This window comes from Trachemys scripta, chromosome 1 (genome assembly GCF_013100865.1).
Source record: "Trachemys scripta elegans isolate TJP31775 chromosome 1, CAS_Tse_1.0, whole genome shotgun sequence".
In the NCBI taxonomy this organism is placed as follows: domain Eukaryota; kingdom Metazoa; phylum Chordata; order Testudines; family Emydidae; genus Trachemys; species Trachemys scripta.
The window spans coordinates 299,843,074-299,861,149 of record NC_048298.1 but is presented as its reverse complement, the minus strand read 5'-3'; the positions used below and the strand labels follow the sequence as shown (position 1 = coordinate 299,861,149).

The 18,076-nt window shown below is 43.3% G+C and overlaps 1 protein-coding gene across 4 annotated transcripts in view; it reads left to right on the top strand.

The window, feature by feature from the left end:
- The window catches only part of LOC117871061 (WD repeat-containing protein on Y chromosome-like), a 41,183-nt gene continuing 23,107 nt past the window's right edge, over window positions 1-18,076 (top strand). For 3 of the 4 annotated variants that reach the window (XM_034758664.1, XM_034758666.1, XM_034758663.1), the window contains exons 1-10: window positions 1-44; window positions 1,307-1,424; window positions 3,124-3,193; window positions 8,187-8,430; window positions 9,077-9,182; window positions 14,020-14,171; window positions 14,953-15,055; window positions 17,067-17,173; window positions 17,258-17,337; window positions 17,430-17,484. In XM_034758664.1, the coding sequence (XP_034614555.1) occupies window positions 8,222-8,430; window positions 9,077-9,182; window positions 14,020-14,171; window positions 14,953-15,055; window positions 17,067-17,173; window positions 17,258-17,337; window positions 17,430-17,484 (812 nt within the window). In that variant the 5' untranslated portion in view covers window positions 1-44; window positions 1,307-1,424; window positions 3,124-3,193; window positions 8,187-8,221. Of the gene's footprint in view, window positions 45-1,306; window positions 1,425-3,123; window positions 3,194-8,186; window positions 8,431-9,029; window positions 9,183-14,019; window positions 14,172-14,952; window positions 15,056-17,066; window positions 17,174-17,257; window positions 17,338-17,429; window positions 17,485-18,076 lie in introns of those variants that run through there. The other variant, XM_034758665.1, reaches the window with a different exon arrangement.

The window sequence follows — 18,076 nt, the reverse complement described above, 5'->3', positions numbered from 1 at the left end:
TGTGTGAATATCTTGCTTTTGTCTTCTGTGGGGGAACTCCTACGGTAAATACTTTACATTCTAAATGTAATTTTAAAAACTGACAAAAATGCAGTTGCTTCACCTATTTAACTGAACACTACAAATCTTTGTAAGTGTTATCACGGAGGTTAACTGTGCTCATTTTCTTCTGTTACACTGATCTGTACTTTTAACTGACATACCCAAAGCAGTCTGGCTCTTGTGTCTGCAGAGGTATCAAGTTGATATCAACTAGTGCAGCAGGCTTCCAAGTGTCAGAGGATACTAAACTTGGATGCAGAGAAAATGAAGAGAAGTACAGCAGATTCAAAACTATTTAGACACCTACATGATTAAGCCAACAGGTGGCACTTGTTCAGTGTCTGTGGCCAAATCATTTGCCCATCTCCTAGTAGAATCATAGAAATGTAGGGCTGGAAGAGACTTCCACAGGTCATCTAGTCCATCCCCCGGTGCTGTGGCAGGACCAAGTAAACCTAGACCAGCCCTGACAGATGTTTGTCTAACCAGTTCTTAAAAACCTCCAGTCATGCGGATTCCACAACCTCCCTTGGAAGCCTATTGCAGAGCTTAACTACCCTGATAGTTAGAAAGCTTTCCTTAATATCTACCCTAAATCTCCCTTTCTGCAGATTAAGCCCATTACTTCTTGTCCTTCCTTCAGTGGACAACAAAGTTCATTTATTTACCAGGGGACACCTGTAAGGACCCTGACTACTAGTCATTTTTCAAAGGGTTGAAGGGTTGGACTGTGAAACAATTTCCACTTCCACTCAGCTGGCTTGAAATCCTAAGCCTTTGACACCAATGGTCAGAAATCCAAACCCTTATGGTTTGGGCAACGTTTTATGAACTGTTTCCCCAGTGTTGCTCCTAGCCGCTATGACACTTGAAACATTCTTGACAATTGTTGGCATTAAAATCCCAGCATAGGGAGTTAGCAGTTTAACTTCACTTGTAACTTGGCCAGTTGTTTCAATAAGCAAACGTGTTGGGACAGCCGGTAAGGGACGGCTTGTGTTTGCTACATTTAAAAAAGCCCAAGGAAGTATATGTAGAGGGTGTCAGAAATTGCTGGAGCAACTTGTTAGTATCCCAAAAGGCAAGATAAATAGCTATAGTCTTTTGAAATAACAACCTCAGGTTGGGAGCTTAATGCCAGAAATAGTCCAGATTTTAGGAGCGGTGCATGACCAAGAAGGGTGAGGAAATATTTGCTTCCATCCTAGAACTTAAGGATGATGGTTGCCATTTCTCTTCTCTTCTTTGTACCTCGATTTTTCAGAACGTGGAAGAAACTGCCAAAAGCTGAAAACCTGCCTAGTATTGGCATAGAGAATGCTGTTCTTTCTCCAAATGTGACTTACATTCGTTGGAAAGTGCATGGGGACTGGGTTACACAGGTAAAAGAACCAAAATCCTTCCTGACTCCAAAAGAAATAAAACAGAAAGTTTTCTACAAAAGAAATCGCCATGGGAATAAGTAAATAAGATTTCAGCCACAGCATCTAGTCAGTCTACAGAAAAAACTCTCTTACTTGTCATTTAGAATAGCACTGTCAGCAGTATGATAGGAAGGACAGGGAAATGGCACAAACTGTCAAACTTGATATAAGAAAGAATGAGGGCTTGACAATAGAGAATAAGACATGAAATTCAGATTGAAAATTGTGAAGCCCAAATTCAACAACTGTTTAGTTTTCAATTTGATTTCAGTAGTGCAAGCTTTTAAAGTTAGGCACGTGTATAAGTTCCTTGCTGATTGGGACCTGAATGAGGAGAGATCTGAGTTTGGGATTACTGCACCTCCAGGATCCAAAGCAAAAAGCAAAAAAGCAGAAGCAAAAGGAGAACGGGCATGGAACTAAAGAAATGCCCTTGATCTTTTATAGCCCTGACTGCAAGGTGTACAAATTTTGAAGTTGTCACTGCCCCTGGACTGAACGTTGCCCATCCTGGACCTTTCAACAGTGTCATTTTGGGGGATAAGAAGGAAGGATTTGGTAGCTCTCTGAAGCTATTCTGAGTTTTGGAACGATAAAGGTAGTCCCAGTGGAGATGGGCTAGTGGCATATTTATACATTGACTCACTAGCTGATCTGATGAGATAAATAGAGCCCTGCAAATCTGTGGATATCCACTTTTTATCCATGGACCATCTTTTCGGATTGTGGATTGGATGTGGATACAAATTTTGTATCTCAGCAGGGCACTAGAGATAAAATGTATTTATTATAGCACCATATGTTTTTCTAAAGCTATGCCCTCATATCTAGAAAGAATTTTAGGCCCAAATTTTAGCCCCATTGCACAGACCAAGCAACTGGGTCACTATTGCAGCCTCAGCACTGGAGTAACCTCTGCACAGTTTACACCCCTTTCATATCTAGAGTAATAGCTTCCTCTTCCCCCAGCCCCAGTGTGCTTGTCATTGGATCAGTGTGGCTCAGACGTCGGGTTCCCAAATCCTGAGCCCATGTGCAGCAGTACCACACTGGGCTGGATGCTGGAGGACTCTCCTTGACCTTGGAGGAAGGGTCAAGACTTGTTCCAAAGTGCAACTTTATGGGTCATGTTTTACGTTCTTGAAGGCCGATAACCAGTCTGGAGGTTACATGCCAGGGTACATGATGGGCGCTGAGTATTTTTTTACTTTTCTAATTGCTGCTGGTGGTTTTTGGAAGCTGTGGAGGCCCCACCAGGCTGACTCTAGCTCAGATGAAGTAGTAGATTGTTTTCCATGTTCTGGTCCATCAGGGAAGATGGAGGGAAGCCTCTGACTTGCACAGAGAGTCCTGAAATGGAATTTAGAATCTGCATATCACTCTTTTGGATACACAAAGGAGTGATGTATGCACATTCTGTCCCTTTTATGTGAGAAAACAGCAGAAACGTGCTGGAATAAGAGCCACGGTAATACACCCACTCAACCCACCCTTAGGCAAACAACTTTAAATGTTCTTATTTATTCATCCTGCCTTCAGAAACAAAAACATTCTAAGAACAGAAACAAATGAAATAATCTCAGCTACTATATTCTCTTCTAATCAGTATTGTGTATAATTTATATTAAATAGTAATCTCTTGTTCTGTTCCTTTTAGCTGCACTACTATGATTCCATTAAAGCAGTGATTTCTACCTCCAACCATGAACCTACAGCTTTAGTAATAGGTAACCATTTTACTCCTATTAAGGCCTCTAGGAATTTTTTTCAACTTAATGTTTCTCTGATTTACACACAGTTCCATCTCCATGTCTGCAATCTTACCTGTGGTATAGTGCTGGTCACATTGCTGTCACCTGGTTGGCTTTATTTCTAGTAGTGTCACTGTATGTAAGATTGTAACTGGTGATGGGAGAACCTCAAAGGGTTTTTCAGTCTTCTGATTTAGTTCAGCTAAGCATCCTATCATTAGGAGGCTAGAATGACCTTCCGCAGGTTCATATTGTGTCCTCAGGGCCAGCTGAGTCAGAAGGGAGGTCAATTTTTAAATGCCATATGGGGCTGCACAGGAGACGCACCAATCAGTGCATGTCCCCGCTAGTTTGGCCCCAATCCCTGACCAGCCCCATCCAGTTTGGGAGCTGAACCAACTGGCCATGGGCCTTCTGGCAGTAGGAGAGTCACAAGCAGATTTCACTGCTATGTACCCGTTCCCATGGATTTACAGTACCTCTGACAAGGGCCTGCATCAAGCCCAGTATGTTTGTCCAAACTATCCAGTTCTCTTGTTTCCATCACAATTATGTGACTATTAGTGGCAACCTTACAAGAACAAGCTTTTCCTGAGACGGCCAACAATTTCATTCCTGTTGCAGGTGGAAACACCATGAGAATAGCTTTTGCATGGTGTTTTATACACACTAATGTAGTGAGTAAAAACCTCTGTTATCTACTGTATAAAAGCCAATTGCTTGGGACAATTTTACTACCCATCTCCTATTTCTCTGAAATATTTTCTAGTCCTTCTGATATTTTTATCAGTGTTTGTTCAAGAAAACTGCTCAGTAGATAATTTGTACCCTCTCTGTGCAGGCTGTCATGCTGTCTAGAGTGGCTCACGACCATGAGTGCCTACCTCAGGGCAGACTGTCAAAAGCAGGGCAGACACCCCAAACTGGTAATTAGATTTCACCAACGCAGTAACAAATATGAACTCCTGGATCACTGAAACTGTCTTACCATGGAGTCACAGACAGTCCCCTTAGACTCTCCAGTCTATCGTACCACCCAGACAAGCTGGACTTAGTGATAAATTATACCAAAAATCACAAAATATTCTGGTTGCTTCCAGTCCCAAGAAACCAGTCACTTACCCCAGATCAATTCGTACCCTAGATCTTACACCAAGGACAATGCCAGTAGCCAATCCTATAATAAACTATATAAAAGTTTAACTAGGAAAAAGAAATTAGAGTTAATTACAGGTTAAAATAAGCAAACATATGCACACAAATGAGTTACCATATATGATTCTTAAACATGACAGAGATGTGGTAATATGTCAATTCAAAATGTAGCCTTTTATTTTATTTAAAGTGAATTGAGTGATGCTGTATTATACTACCATGTGTTTGGCTCAGGTTGCTACAGTTTCAAACTCAACAACATGAAATTGCCTGATGCTTTTCTCAAATTTTGAAGCTCTAGAAACACATGGAGTCCAAGGATAATGACCACAGGCACAGTCACAAGTACAAAGTCTTATCTGTACTACAAGTTTTATTAAAGCAATAAGTAAAGTTACAATTACCCGTGCGTATAGAAATCCTACAAAAACCTATGCAATAATTATGGCTGTAGTCATACTCACATCCTCAGAGATATTCTAGGGTCCAAAGAACCTCTCAATAGATGATCATTGCTAGAGGGATAGTTCCTGCTGGAGTTTCCCCTGGGCTCGTCCCTTAGGTCTTCCCACTTTTACCCAACCCTGGGAACCCTCTTCTATATTGTAGTTCTGACCACACCTAACACTTTTTATGCATGAGGGTGTCAACCCTCTTTTCCTTATCTGTACTTCCACACCCCGTGAATATTGGGGTGCTCGATTTTTCACAGGTTATTTGTAGTTCCTCTTATTCTCATTAGCATCTATGCATGACATGTATCCTGTGGTCCAGACAGACATTTAAAGATGTTACAATCAGGTGTCTACTGGCCTTGGACAATGCATTGCAGTCTATTGCAATCAATTTTTCTGTGTCATCACCAATGGGCACATCTTTGGCAGTAATCCTGTGACTTTACAGGCATAGGGTTATTCCTAGGTCACTCACTCCTGTCAGACATTCTTAAACCTATGACGTAGTGTGGCTAAACTAAAGTCTTACAGGCCTCAGCTTGTAGGCATTGTGTTCCATCCATGCTTTACTTATACACCAACTACACACTTATCACTCCTAAATACTTATCAATCCTACAATTTAAATCTATTTAGCATACATTAATTGTATATGAAATAGAATATAAATTGACCATAACATCACACAATACAAGGATAAATGGATGATAAAATTAACTAATTAGCTACAAAAGTGTCTTTCAGGGCAGACCCACGGGTAACTCCTGGGGATCTCTGCCTCACTTTACAGTCTCTGACCATGTGAGAATTCAAATAGCAAACAGAGGACAAATTTTCTTGTGCCCTGTTTTATCTTTTGCATTTGGCTTTCCAGTCCATGAGAAAAGCTCCCTTGCACATAGCTTTTCCAAGGTGTGATAGGGCCATTCACCAATCCCTTGTATTTTCATATTTCTTAATGGCTCATTTAATCTTGATTCCTGTGCCTGGGCTCACAAATTCAGAGCAACCATTTTTTAAGTTATAAAGCAAAATGTACATAATTCCTTATAGTATGGAATTACAGGCATTACAAGTGAGATTAATGCATGCAGCAATTTACAAGCATTTCATAGAGTCTAAACACTAAATACATTCTTATAAGACTAATACCTATTTTGAACAAAACTAATGTACAGGTGAGCTGGTTTGGTTTCCAGCTATGAGTTTGTCAGTTCTTAGTTAACACTTCCGGCCTTGGCCAAAGCTGGCACTTGGTTTACCACTGTCATGCTGGTTGTGAAGAATAATCTTATTTTACGCAAGTTATACAGGAGAGTCTTGTTATGATGCAAAGTCCACAGAGATTCATAGATTTTTTTTTTTTTGAGGCCAGAAGGAACCATTAGATTATCTAGTCTTGGGGTTCCCAAACTTGGTTCACAGCTTGTTCAGGGTAAGCCCCTGGCGGCCTGTGAGATGCTTTGTTTACCTGAGCGTCCTCAGGTACGGCCGATTGCAGCTCCCAGTGGCTGCTGTTCACCATTCCTGGCTAATGGGAGCTGCGGGAAGCAGTGCGGGCTGGGCCTTATGATGAAATCAAATGAAAGTCCTTACGTCTATTTCATTTTTTTAAATAAGTGTCTCATTTGCTCTAGTCACATGAGTAAAACACACTAAAACTACTCCCTTAAGCAAGCTTATAAAACCCCTACCTAGTCTATTTAGCCCATCTAGATTTCAATTATTCCATTCTTTGCCTGTTGAGATTCCTTCCACACTTACTCCTAAGAGACTCGGAGGACAGGTTGACAAATATTAGAATTGGTTAGTGCATTCAATGCACAGTCAACCTGTGGAACTCTTTGCCAGAGGATGTTGTGAAGGCCAAGACTATAACAGAGTTCAAAAAAGAACTAGATAAATTCATGGAGGATAGGTCCATCAATGGCTGTTAGCCAGGATGGGCAGGGATGGTGTCCCTAGACTCTCTTTGCCAGAAGTTGGGAATGAGCGACAGGGGATGGATCACTTGATGATTACCTGTTCTGTTCATTCCCTCTGGGGCACCTGGCATTGGCCGCTATTGGAAGACAGAATACGGGGCTAGATGGACCTTTGGTCTGACCCAGTATGGCCGTTCTCATGTTATTTCAGAGCAGTTTCTTGCTGTTTTTGGTGAAGCTTTATTTCAGTTGCAATTATACTTTTTTTGACCACGTAATTTATAGTAATGTAATAACACTTCCATCCAGTGACCTCAGTGCATAGTAAAGTATTAATGAACAACACTGCTGTGAGTCAGACAAGTATTCTTACCCACAGTTTAAAGAGGTAACTGAAGTACAGAATGGATAAGGGCCCATCTACACTGCAATCATCATAAATGTTAATTTCAGACAAAAAATACCCCAGCGTTTGCAGTCTGATTTCACCAGATGGTGGACACACACAATCTAGAGTAAGTCAAACTGACATAATGACAACAACAGCTCCCATAATTCATAAACATAAAATTATTTTAAATCCCATCAAGATCTTATTTTCAATTAATAATAGATCTTTAATCTGTTCTGGAAGCACTGAGACGCCCTTGGTTAGAATCTTCTCAACAGCAACATTTTGTGGTCCATACTCTGTATTTCCAGCTTTTTATTTAAAAGCATCTGGCCTTGTGTGTGTGCATTTTCCAGATCCCCTCTAGATGGAGAAGGGAGTTGAACGCCATTGTTTGTAGCATCCTTTGCCCCTTAATGTGGGCTTTTTTACTCCTCCTCATACTGGGATTAAACATCAGAAGTAGTCTTGGGAAAGCAATAGTGATATAGGAATGAGGCTTCAGAGACTAGTTTGCTTCTTCTTTGTATCTTATCTCCTGCCTCTCCTTCTTGGCCCTTTTCTTTGTTTTATTTTGCCTGAAATTAGAAGCAGCAGCAACAAATGTCTGTTCTAGACATTGGCGCAGTCTGTGCCTCGATAAATGATGAGCAGCATGTTTAAAATGCCGTTCAGTTTGAACCTCTCCTTGCCAGAACGATGTTAACAAACTGTAAGTTCCAGAAGGTGAAGCTGGAGAGATTTTCTTATCAGGAAAGATCAAAATAGCTAAATGCTGATTAATGGGAAACATGGTAAAATAAAGGGTTCTGAAAATAGTAAACCCCAGTGGGATTGGGAGGAGGAATTTTTTAGCATAATAAAAGGGGTATAAGTAGGATTAATGGCATGAAATGAAGAAAGAGAATTATAAAATGACTATTGGGAGAAATTTCCTGATGCTGAAAGTTATTAGTACCTAATCTGCGGGAGGTGGAGGGACCCAAGATGTCTAGGACATTTTCAGATTTATCAGCTGTTTAGGTGAGTATGTTCTTTTTCAGGGTGTACTGTTGGCGCTACTAATGTTGAGCAGCAGATGAAAAAAATAAAGGACTCCGGGAAAGATTCAAAAGCAAGAAAAGGGCCGGTGATACCTAGAATCCCTCCAAAGAGAGCTGAGGGAGATCAGACTGTGTTTCAAGTCTACAAAGGAGTAAAAACATTTGCATTCTGTAAAAAAAACAACCTCATAGTGACAGGCGGAATGGATCGAATCATCCGGATGTGGAACCCTTACATGTCTGGGTAAGAGACGGTTACAGTACTCATTGAAAGAATATGTTATGAAGGACTTTGTAACCACATATTAATTATAAGTAATTCTTACTATCTAGTGTGTTGCCCTGTTAATCGGGATCAGCTAAGTGAATTGAGGAGACAATCCGAAATGTCCTGGAAATATGCCTGAGTTTACAGAATGGCTCTGCTGCACTGTTGATAATATCAACACACACACATGCTTGCAGCAAAATCATTCCCATAAGTTTAAATATTTTATATAAATATAAAAATTCCTGGACTATCCTCTGTTTTTTATCTAAGATCGGTTTGAAGTTTTGCTTGTGCCTAAGACCCCAGTCCTATGATGATCTCTGTCCACACGGAGCTCATTGTATAATTGAGGCCTAGGAATCCATTTGGTGGCATTAACATCTCATGAAAAGCTGAACTCTGCAAGCAGATGTTATTGTTTCTTGTACATCACTCCAAGTGCCTGATACTGGAAGACCACTCTGCTTATGTGGGGTTTTTTTCGTGAGAAAACACAAAATACAATTCCCACCAAACATACAAGTAGTCGCAGATTCCAGCCCATTTATTTTTATTTTGTTTTACAAGAAACAATGAATTTGAAACTGCTTAATATTGACCTGTTCTCATTAAATTTCAGCCGACCAACAGGCATGCTCAGAAGCCACACAGCGCCAGTCTGTTACCTTTCCATATCTGCAGAAGATGCGAAAATATTTTCCATATCCACAGACAACACCATTAAGGTCTCACTATATACAGCAAGAGTCTGATATCCTACCCCAGTTCTCTTTTTTGTATTCGCGGAAATAAATATATTCAGTCTAATAAACATGAACACATACATAATAGTACAGTATAGAAATGTAGGGCCTGATCTGATTCTCAATGAAGTCAATAGAAAAGACTCCAACCGAAATTGGAGTTGGATCTAGCCCTTAAACAGGTCAATGTAGAGAGCAATTCCAGCAAGTACTCCTATGAGTCAATAGTCTCTTAGGTTTTCAGTTGTACTAAATGCATTTGTTGCTAAATGTTTCACAAATTATGATAAAACTTTAGGGATCTAGTACTCTGAACTTTTTAAAGTGTTGTTCTACTTTAGAAAGTGACTTTGACCTGGTCCCCACTAAGCCCCCACTTCGGACTAAGGTACGCAAATTCAGCTACGTTAATAGAATTCGAAGTACCTTAGTCCGAACTTACCGCGGGTCCAGACGCGGCAGGAAGGCTCCCCCGTCGATGCTGTGTACTCCTCTCGGCGAGCTGGAGTACCGGCGTTGCCGGCGAGCACTTCCGGGATCGATCCCAGAACATCGATTGCCTGCCGCCGGACCCTCCGGTAAGTGAAGTACTCTTTGTGTTTTGTTTTTTAATTTAGAGATCTTGCTTCTATTGTATTTTCTCTAGGATAGGTATTTCTGTTTCTTCATTTGCTGAAATCTCCCTAACTAGGCATGTATTATATACACAATGCATGTATTACACGTGTGTATTTCACAAAAAAAACAACAAAAACAACCACCCTACATTAAAATAATATTATTAAGGTTGGAAATGCTAGAATTAAGGTTTCCTCATGCAACCTTAATTTGGACTCTTCTGCACAGGCAGACTATTTTAAATACACATACTATTTTTTCCACAATTCTTTTGCCTCATTCAGTGCACAGAATGGATAGTGCTCACTTAATGAGAAGCTATCAAATATTCTGCTTTCTTCTTGTTCAACGTGTGACCTCATTAATTCTGGCATTTTCCTAACTTTTGAGTGTTTGACCTTGCAACCTTTTAATGTGGATTTTTGTGTGTAATTTCTTAGGTTTTCAAAAAGCTAACTGAAAAAAACCTGAAATTCTGTCACATGAAATCATACTGACATTTGCATGGGTCATCAGTGGAGGTGGAACTTGACCCACCGCACAGACCTCTACCTTTGAGCTAACAGGACAACTGGTAGCAGTAGTAGGTTGTCATCGTCTGTGTAGACAAGCACTACAGGAGAATGAGACACTTTGCCAGTGTGTGACCCACTCAGGGATCTTGGGCTCCATTGAGGCTTTGATGGGGAGTGTGCTCTAGTGATATTCTGTGCATTCCCCTGAAGTGTGACCCCTTCTTCCCCATCCCCTTCAACTTATCCCTGTCCCAGTCCTTTCTTTTCCACACCCCAGGCTTCTCATCCCTTTCCTAGTCCCATTCTCTCAGCATAGCCAGTCCCAGTCTCCACTCCTCAGATTTCTCATCCTGCCCCACAAGTCTCCTTGCCTAGCAAGTCCTAGTCTCACTCCTCTGCACTACCTGTCACCATCTTTCCCCCCCACCCCAGTAACATTTCATCCTCAGTCTCCTTGACAAGCCAGTCCCCGACTCCTGGATCTCTCCAGTTCCAGTTTCTATACTCCCTAGCTCCTTGTCCCATTCTACTTCTCCCAAACCCCTGTAGGTTAATCTTTTGTCCCCTCTATATTTGAATTAGACAGCTTCCTCCTCCACAGTGCCTGGGCCCAGCAGGGTGTCAGTCTCCCTGTTCTCAGTGTAGGTGTTCAGACCAGGGCCGGCTCTGGCTTTTTTGCCACCCTAGGCAAAAAAGCCACCCGCCGCCCCCCCCTCCCTTCCAGCGCGGCAGGGGAGGGCGCCAAGCCCGGCCACGGGCCCGCAATCCCCGACTGGCCAGAGCGCCGGGGGGAGGGTGGAGAGCCCCCGGCGGCCAGAGCGCCGGGAGCAAGGCGGAGAGCGCGGCCGGGGCTCTCCGCTCTCCCCGGCGGCCAGAGCGCCGGGGGGAGGGCGGCGAGCCCGGCTGGGGCCCCGCTGCGCCGCCCCCCTCCAGGCACCACCCCAAGCACATGCTTGGTGGGCTGGTGCCTGGAGCCGGCCCTGGTTCAGACCCAGCATGGCCCACAGCAGCCAAGAGCTGCAATTGCAGGGAAAATCTTGCTTATCCCTGGGTTGGAGCATGCTTCAGGGAGATTAGCTGCTAAAATTAATCTCTACTTAGCATGTGCGAACTGTGATTTTTTTTAAAAAGAAGGCTTATAACTTTGCCAAATTTGGCAGAATTTCACAGGGGTGGCAAAAAGCACATCCCTGACACAAAAGCCCAGCCCCTTGCTAAAACTAAAGCATTCTTTCTCCAAAGTAAGGAGGAGCTAGAGCTTTCCAAAGACAAGTTTGATAGATTTTTTTTTTTTTAACATGAGTAAAGCACATTTTTTCTTACCCTTGTTCTCAGAAACTGCTGAACCATTTTGGCTGAAATTTTCCAAAATTATTTAGCTTAATGCAGAATGGAAAACTTCAGCTCAAGCAGTTAAAATTTGCTAAAATAAGCAAATAAAAAAGAAAAGAGGGTCTTATAATGGAAAGTGTTGAGCAACCTTAATAATAGGCAGTGCTACCAACCCTGCCTATAGTAATAATATTAGCCTTTGCACTTCTTCCAATGTATGACTTCAGTATTAAGTTTAGGTTTCTGACCACTATATTAGCGAGCACTATTATATTATTATTTTTAATTACCAATTTAATTTCCAGAAGCATGTCTTTAGAACTGTACTCTGCACTTTATAATCAGACATCTTGTGGGGTTTGTGTGGGTCTTCTGTGTTTCCAGAGGATTCCGCTGTTTTTCTCCAAGTTTGAACCAAGTATGTATACATCCATTGTGAGCACCTTTTCTGTTTGATTAACTTATTAATTGCCCCTAATTTAACATGATGCAGGGGTTGACTTGTTTTATAAATATAAATTATTGTTCATCATTTTCCATTATACCATATGTGCCAAATTCATCCTTAGTGTATATCCATTGAAGTCAGTGGACATACACCGAAGATTAATTTAGATATAGGGCTAAATTCATCTCTGGTATATTTCCACTGACTTCACTGGGTATAGACTAAGGATGAATTAAAACAACAAGGAGTCTGGTGGCACCTTAAAGACTAACAGATTTATTTGGGCATAAGCTTTCGTGAGTAAAAACCTCACTTCTTCGGATGAATTAGGCATACATGGTATGAAGGAAAATCACAAACAGTAGTCTACATTTATATAGCACCTTTCATCTCAGAGCACTTTCACCAAGTAAGGGCTAGAGTAGGGGTGGGCAAACTATGGGCTGCGGGCTGGATCCAGCCCCTCAGGACTTTGGATCCGGCCTGCGGGATTGCCACCCCTGTGGCACTGCGGGCCCCGCACTGCTCCCAGAAGCGGCTGACACCACGTCCCAGCAGCCCCTGGTGTGGGTGGAGCAGAGGGCTCCATGTACTGCCCTCGCCTGTGGGTACCTCCCCCTGCAGTTCCCATTGCCCGGGAATGGGGAACCGCAGCCAATGGGAGATTCGGGGGAGGTACCCACAGGCAAGGGCAGCACATGGAGGCCAGGGGCCACAGAGGCGCGCCGCTGCCATCTCGGAGCTGCTCCAGGTAAGCGGCGCTGGGCTGGAGCCCAAACCCCTTCTGCACCCCACACCCCAACTCTCTGCCCTGAGCCCCCTGCCACACCCCTCCTGCACCCGAACCCCCTGCCCTGAGTCCCTTCCTGCACACTGCACCCCCTCCCACACCCTGCACTCCCTCCTGCACCCCCACACTCTGCCCCAGCCCTGCATGCAATTTCCCCACCCAGATGCGGCCCTCGGGCCAAAAAGTTTGCCCATCCCTGGGCTAGAGTCCGTGGAAAGACTCTCAGGACTAGATCTATAAAACTACTTAGGTGCCACTGATATTCTCACAACCACCACTCAGCTGCTGCCTAACCCTGTAGGTGCCTAAGTCTCTACCAGTGAGTAAGCACAAAAAGGTGCCTGAGTCCTGATGCTGCACCACAGCTAACTAGCTGCTTAGAGCCCTTGTTTGTGCCTAAGCCCAATAGGATTCTCAGACTAGCATGTGTGTGTTGTATATAATACCTAATAGCCTTGTGGTTTGGGCACTCACCTAGGAGGTACGTGACCTGGGTTCATCTCCCTACTCTGCCTGATTCAGATTATGGACTTGCACCTGGATCTTACATATTCCAAGGGAGTAACATAACCACCAGGCTATTGGGTATCCTGGCATTGGTCTCTCTCAATCTCCCCTGTTGAAGCAGTTCTACTTAATTATTCACTGGAGCAGAGATTTGAACCAGAGTCTCCCACATCTCAGGTGAGTACTCTAGCCTCTGGTCTATAGGGTCAATCTCTCTGGCCCTGTGAGTGAGTAAGTATGTATGTATGTATTTATACAAAGAGGAACAGCTCCAACAGGAGAGATGGAGAAACTTACCCCAGGATAATCTCTCTTGTAGCTGTTCCCTTCTGTGGAAAAGTAACACAGCATCTTTAGGGTAAGTAATCTGTTGCTTACTTCCCTTCTCTGATTCTAAAATACCCAGAGACCCTGGTTTAGCAGCGTTGTGTTGGGGGTACTTTTGGTCAGGGTCTAACCTTCCAGTGTAGGTGCCATGCATAACTACCTGACCTGGGTGGGAAGGGAAGTATAGCAGTGTATTTTTAGAATTGCATGAGGATGTGTGTCAGACATTAGAGTACAACCCTATTAATTGTTGTTCCATTTGTGTAACATCTTTTCCTACAGATTTGGGATATTGTGGACCAGACCTGTTTATTTACAGCTTGTTCAAAAACCAGTGGAATTAAGGGAGAGCTCACTGCTTGCCACTACACCCCAGGCACCAGATCGCTTTGTGTTGCTGCGGATACACTTGCACTTCTTCATCTAAGATTAAGGTACATGGCAAGCCCATTTGAGCTTGAGGGTTTGTGAGCCTCTTCAGCTGTTATTCAAAAGTTCAACAGATGGGACATTTGTGTGCGTGTGGGAAACCTAGAGCATTTGAAATATAATTGGAGAAGTTTGCACTCTGTGGGAACAGGGTAGCGTAGATCCCTGTCCCCTCCTCGGGCTCCCATTACAACAGCTGCTGGTGCAGTGGAACGGGTAGCAGCACAGGTGGGAATTATTTGCAAAGATTCCCTAGAGTAGGTCTAGTAGATGCAGGCAGACTAACAATGGGATGGGTGTGGAGACTAAGGGCAGGTCTTCACTATGGTGGGGGGGGGGTTGATTTAAGATACGCAAATTCAGCTACGCGAATAGCGTAGCTGAATTCGACCTATCGGAGCCGACTTACCCCACTGTGAGGACAGCGGCAAAATCGACCTCCGTGGCTCCCCGTCGACAGCGCTTACTCCCACCTCCGCTGGTGGAGTAAGAACGTCGATTCGGGGATCGATTGTCACGTCCCGACGAGACGCGATAATTCGACCCCCGAGAGATCGATTTCTACCTACTTCAGGCAGGTAGCGTAGACCTAGCCTAAAGGCCTCCCTCTTTCTTCCCACCGCTATCAGTATCTTTAAATTAAAGTCACAGCATTGCTTTCCCCCTGTTGGAAGATGTACTGAGGAAATAGCATAGAAGTGCTTAATGCCGTTGTACTTTCCCCAAGTCTTGTACAGTCCGGTTGATATATGGTGCATTGCTTTGGTTTGTTTTTCCATGAGCTAGGCCTCCTCCAGAGCCCCACTTGGTCGTGTCTCATAAGGAGCCAGTTCTGTGCTGCAAATACAACAAAGAGTTCAGGCACGTGGTGAGCTGCTCAGAGGGATCTGTAAGTGAAAACTATACCACATAAAGGCAATGTAGTTGCTGACATGACTCCATGTGTCTGTCTAATCTATTGTATGCAATCTGTGCATTTTTAACACACCCATCACTAGAGCTGATCAGAGATTTTCCGGTGAAACAGCTTTGTCAGAAAATGCTGGTTCTTCAAACCCCAAACGTTTCATGAAAGCAAGTCAGGTTTGACAAACTTTCAGTGAATCAACCTGCCTGGTTCCCTGTCAGCTTGCCTTGTGGGCTGCTGCGAAGCTATACTACGTGGACTGGCCAGGGCCAGAAACTCCAGGCTTCCAGGATCCATAGCTTCAGAGCCACCCTTCCATGCCAGGGCTTCCAGACTCACTGCCGTAGAGCCAGGAATCTGGAAGTCCTGGGAAACCTCACTCTAGTCTGGACTCCGAATCTAGGTTCCGAGCTCCACAACAGGGAGCTTAGAAATCCTGAGGGCTCACAGGGTTTCTGGCTCACTGCACAAAGCTGGGACCTGAGAGGCCCTAGGACAGAAGTGGGGGAACCAGCTGAACCAGGAGGCTGGAAGCCTTGGCATCCTGGGACACATGCCAGGGTTACCCTGGAGCCACAGACCTCAAAGCTTGGGCAGCTGCTGCCTGCAATTGGTATTCTTGTCAATCTCACTGTTGCTGTTAGCAGTGGTGAAACTTATAGCAGCAGTGACGCTGACCACAATGTCAATTGCAGTCAGCAACTGCCAGCCTGGAGAGCATATTTTGTTTTGGAAATGTAATGTGTCAGAATCAGGTTGTTGTTTTTTCTCTCCAGGATTTCTGGTTCACTGGAAATGTCAAAAATTCTGGATTCATGGAAATTTGGAATTAAATCAAGTTTGAAAATGTTGCTATTTCTCATGAACCAGAAAGCCCAAGTTTTGAGCAGCTCTACCCATTACCAGTGTAGCTAATCGCCAATCTGTAAAATATTTTAAAGGCAAGTTATGTCATCTACAGTGACATCTTCAGAAGAACTTCACATATTTTTGAGAAGAGACATATGTTACTTAGGGCTTGTCTTCACATACAGTGCTGCAGCTGCACCACTGTAGCACTTTAGTGAAGCTGTTACTATGCCAACAGGACAGCTTCTCCTATCGGTGTAGTTAATCCACCTACCTGAGAGGCAGTAGCTACACCAAGGGTTAGGTCAGTATAACTGCGTTGCTCAGGGATGTGAATTTTTCACACCCCTGAGTGATGTAGTTATACCGATATAAGTTTATAGTATAGACCGGGGTCTTAGATTCCACCCCACGCCAATATGTGTCTTTCTAGGGTCGCTGTTTCTTTTTTCTCTCTCAAACACTGAGCCCTGGTCTACACTTACATCAATGGCAGCTTTTGTCAACCCAACTCTGTAAGCATCTACATTAAATTGTAGCTCCCACTAATGAACTCACCCACGACACCGACATAATACTCCACCTCCGCAAGAAGCATAGTGCTTAGGTCGATATAGTTAGGTCAACGCAGTGTCAGTGTAGCTTACATCGACTGTTGCTGCTTTCCAGAAGCCATCCTACAATGCTCCACACAGACAGTTAATCAGTGCAAGTGCTCCTGGTGAGGATATGCACTGCCAACACAAGGAGCATAGCAATTTAATTACTGCTGTTGCTGTACATTGATGTGACATAGGTCATCTTAATTTTGTCCTGAATAAATCTGGATACTGATTAAAGTGATGGTAATCCAGGCAGTCACATTGACCAGTGCTATATACATTTCTTCAAGCATCTGTGCCAATCCAAGATAGGTAGATACTTGGCAGCCATCACATTGGTATCTAGGCACCTTACAAGGCTCATTTTGACACATTGAAGATCTCAGTAAAGGAGATCAAATAACATAGCCTGCAGCTACACCATTCAGCTTAAAAAAAAAAAGGCAGTTGTGAGAGGCTGGGCAGAGGGGAGTAAAATGGAAAAATCCTGCTACTTTTCAGACACTCCTTCAATCACTATTTGTTTGCTTGTCTTTTAAAAGGTGGTTAAAGTGTGGGATTTTGAAACAGGAAAGCATTTATTTGAGTTTAGTGGTGCTCATGGAGGTGCTGCAATAACCTGTTTGACCTTTGATGTCAGTGGAAGAAGGTATGTTTCTTTTTATGTTTATTTGAAGATATATTTAATTGTTGGCACATGTGGGACATATATTGAATTTTAATCCCATTTTAGGTTAATTACAGGAGGAAGAGATGGATGCTTGAAAATATGGAATTACAACAATGGACATTGTTTGAATACTTTGAAAAGGGGTAAACAGCATGTTGAAAAATATTTGAAAGACTGGAAAAATATGATTTAAAGTATTGAAAAAAATCAATGTTTGGTTTATTTTTCCCTACAGAAGACAAATGTGCTGAAGTCTGTGACTGCACCTACGTGGAGGTGAACAGAAGCAGGTCAGATCTTTCACAGCTTGGTGTGAACCTTGAGCTAGGGAATGATATATTTTGTGGGAATTTATACTGCAAATGCTAGCTCTTTTCTGTAGAAAGTGATTCCTTTGTGACATTACTGGAGCATTGGTCATAGCTGTGCCACAAAAAGAACTACAACCTCTGAAGAAATAAACACAGTGCAAATAAACAGACTTGTACAGCTATACAAAGCAGGTTACATTCTTTGATGAGTGCCTATAGAGCCTTCAATAGAGCACTGGCCTGTAAGTGCGGGGGCAGCCAGCATATCTGTTGATGGGGCATGGCACAGGGGTTGCTGAGAGTTGTAGTCACCAGACAAAGCCCATGAGGAAAGGGGTCAGCTGACTAAGCAATACGTGGCTGTATGCTGGGGATTACATAATGGAATGCCCTTGGCTCAGGCTGGAGAAGATGAGGGTTTACCTAAAACCCTGAGGGAAGTCACTTCATGGTAATCTGGCAGGAGGCCCATTGAGGATAGCCAGGAAAGGCAACTCAAGGAGGAGGTTGTGTCCTGTCTCTTCCCTGCTTGCTGAAAGCTTCAAAGGCCCCTGGTGGTTGGGACCAAGTA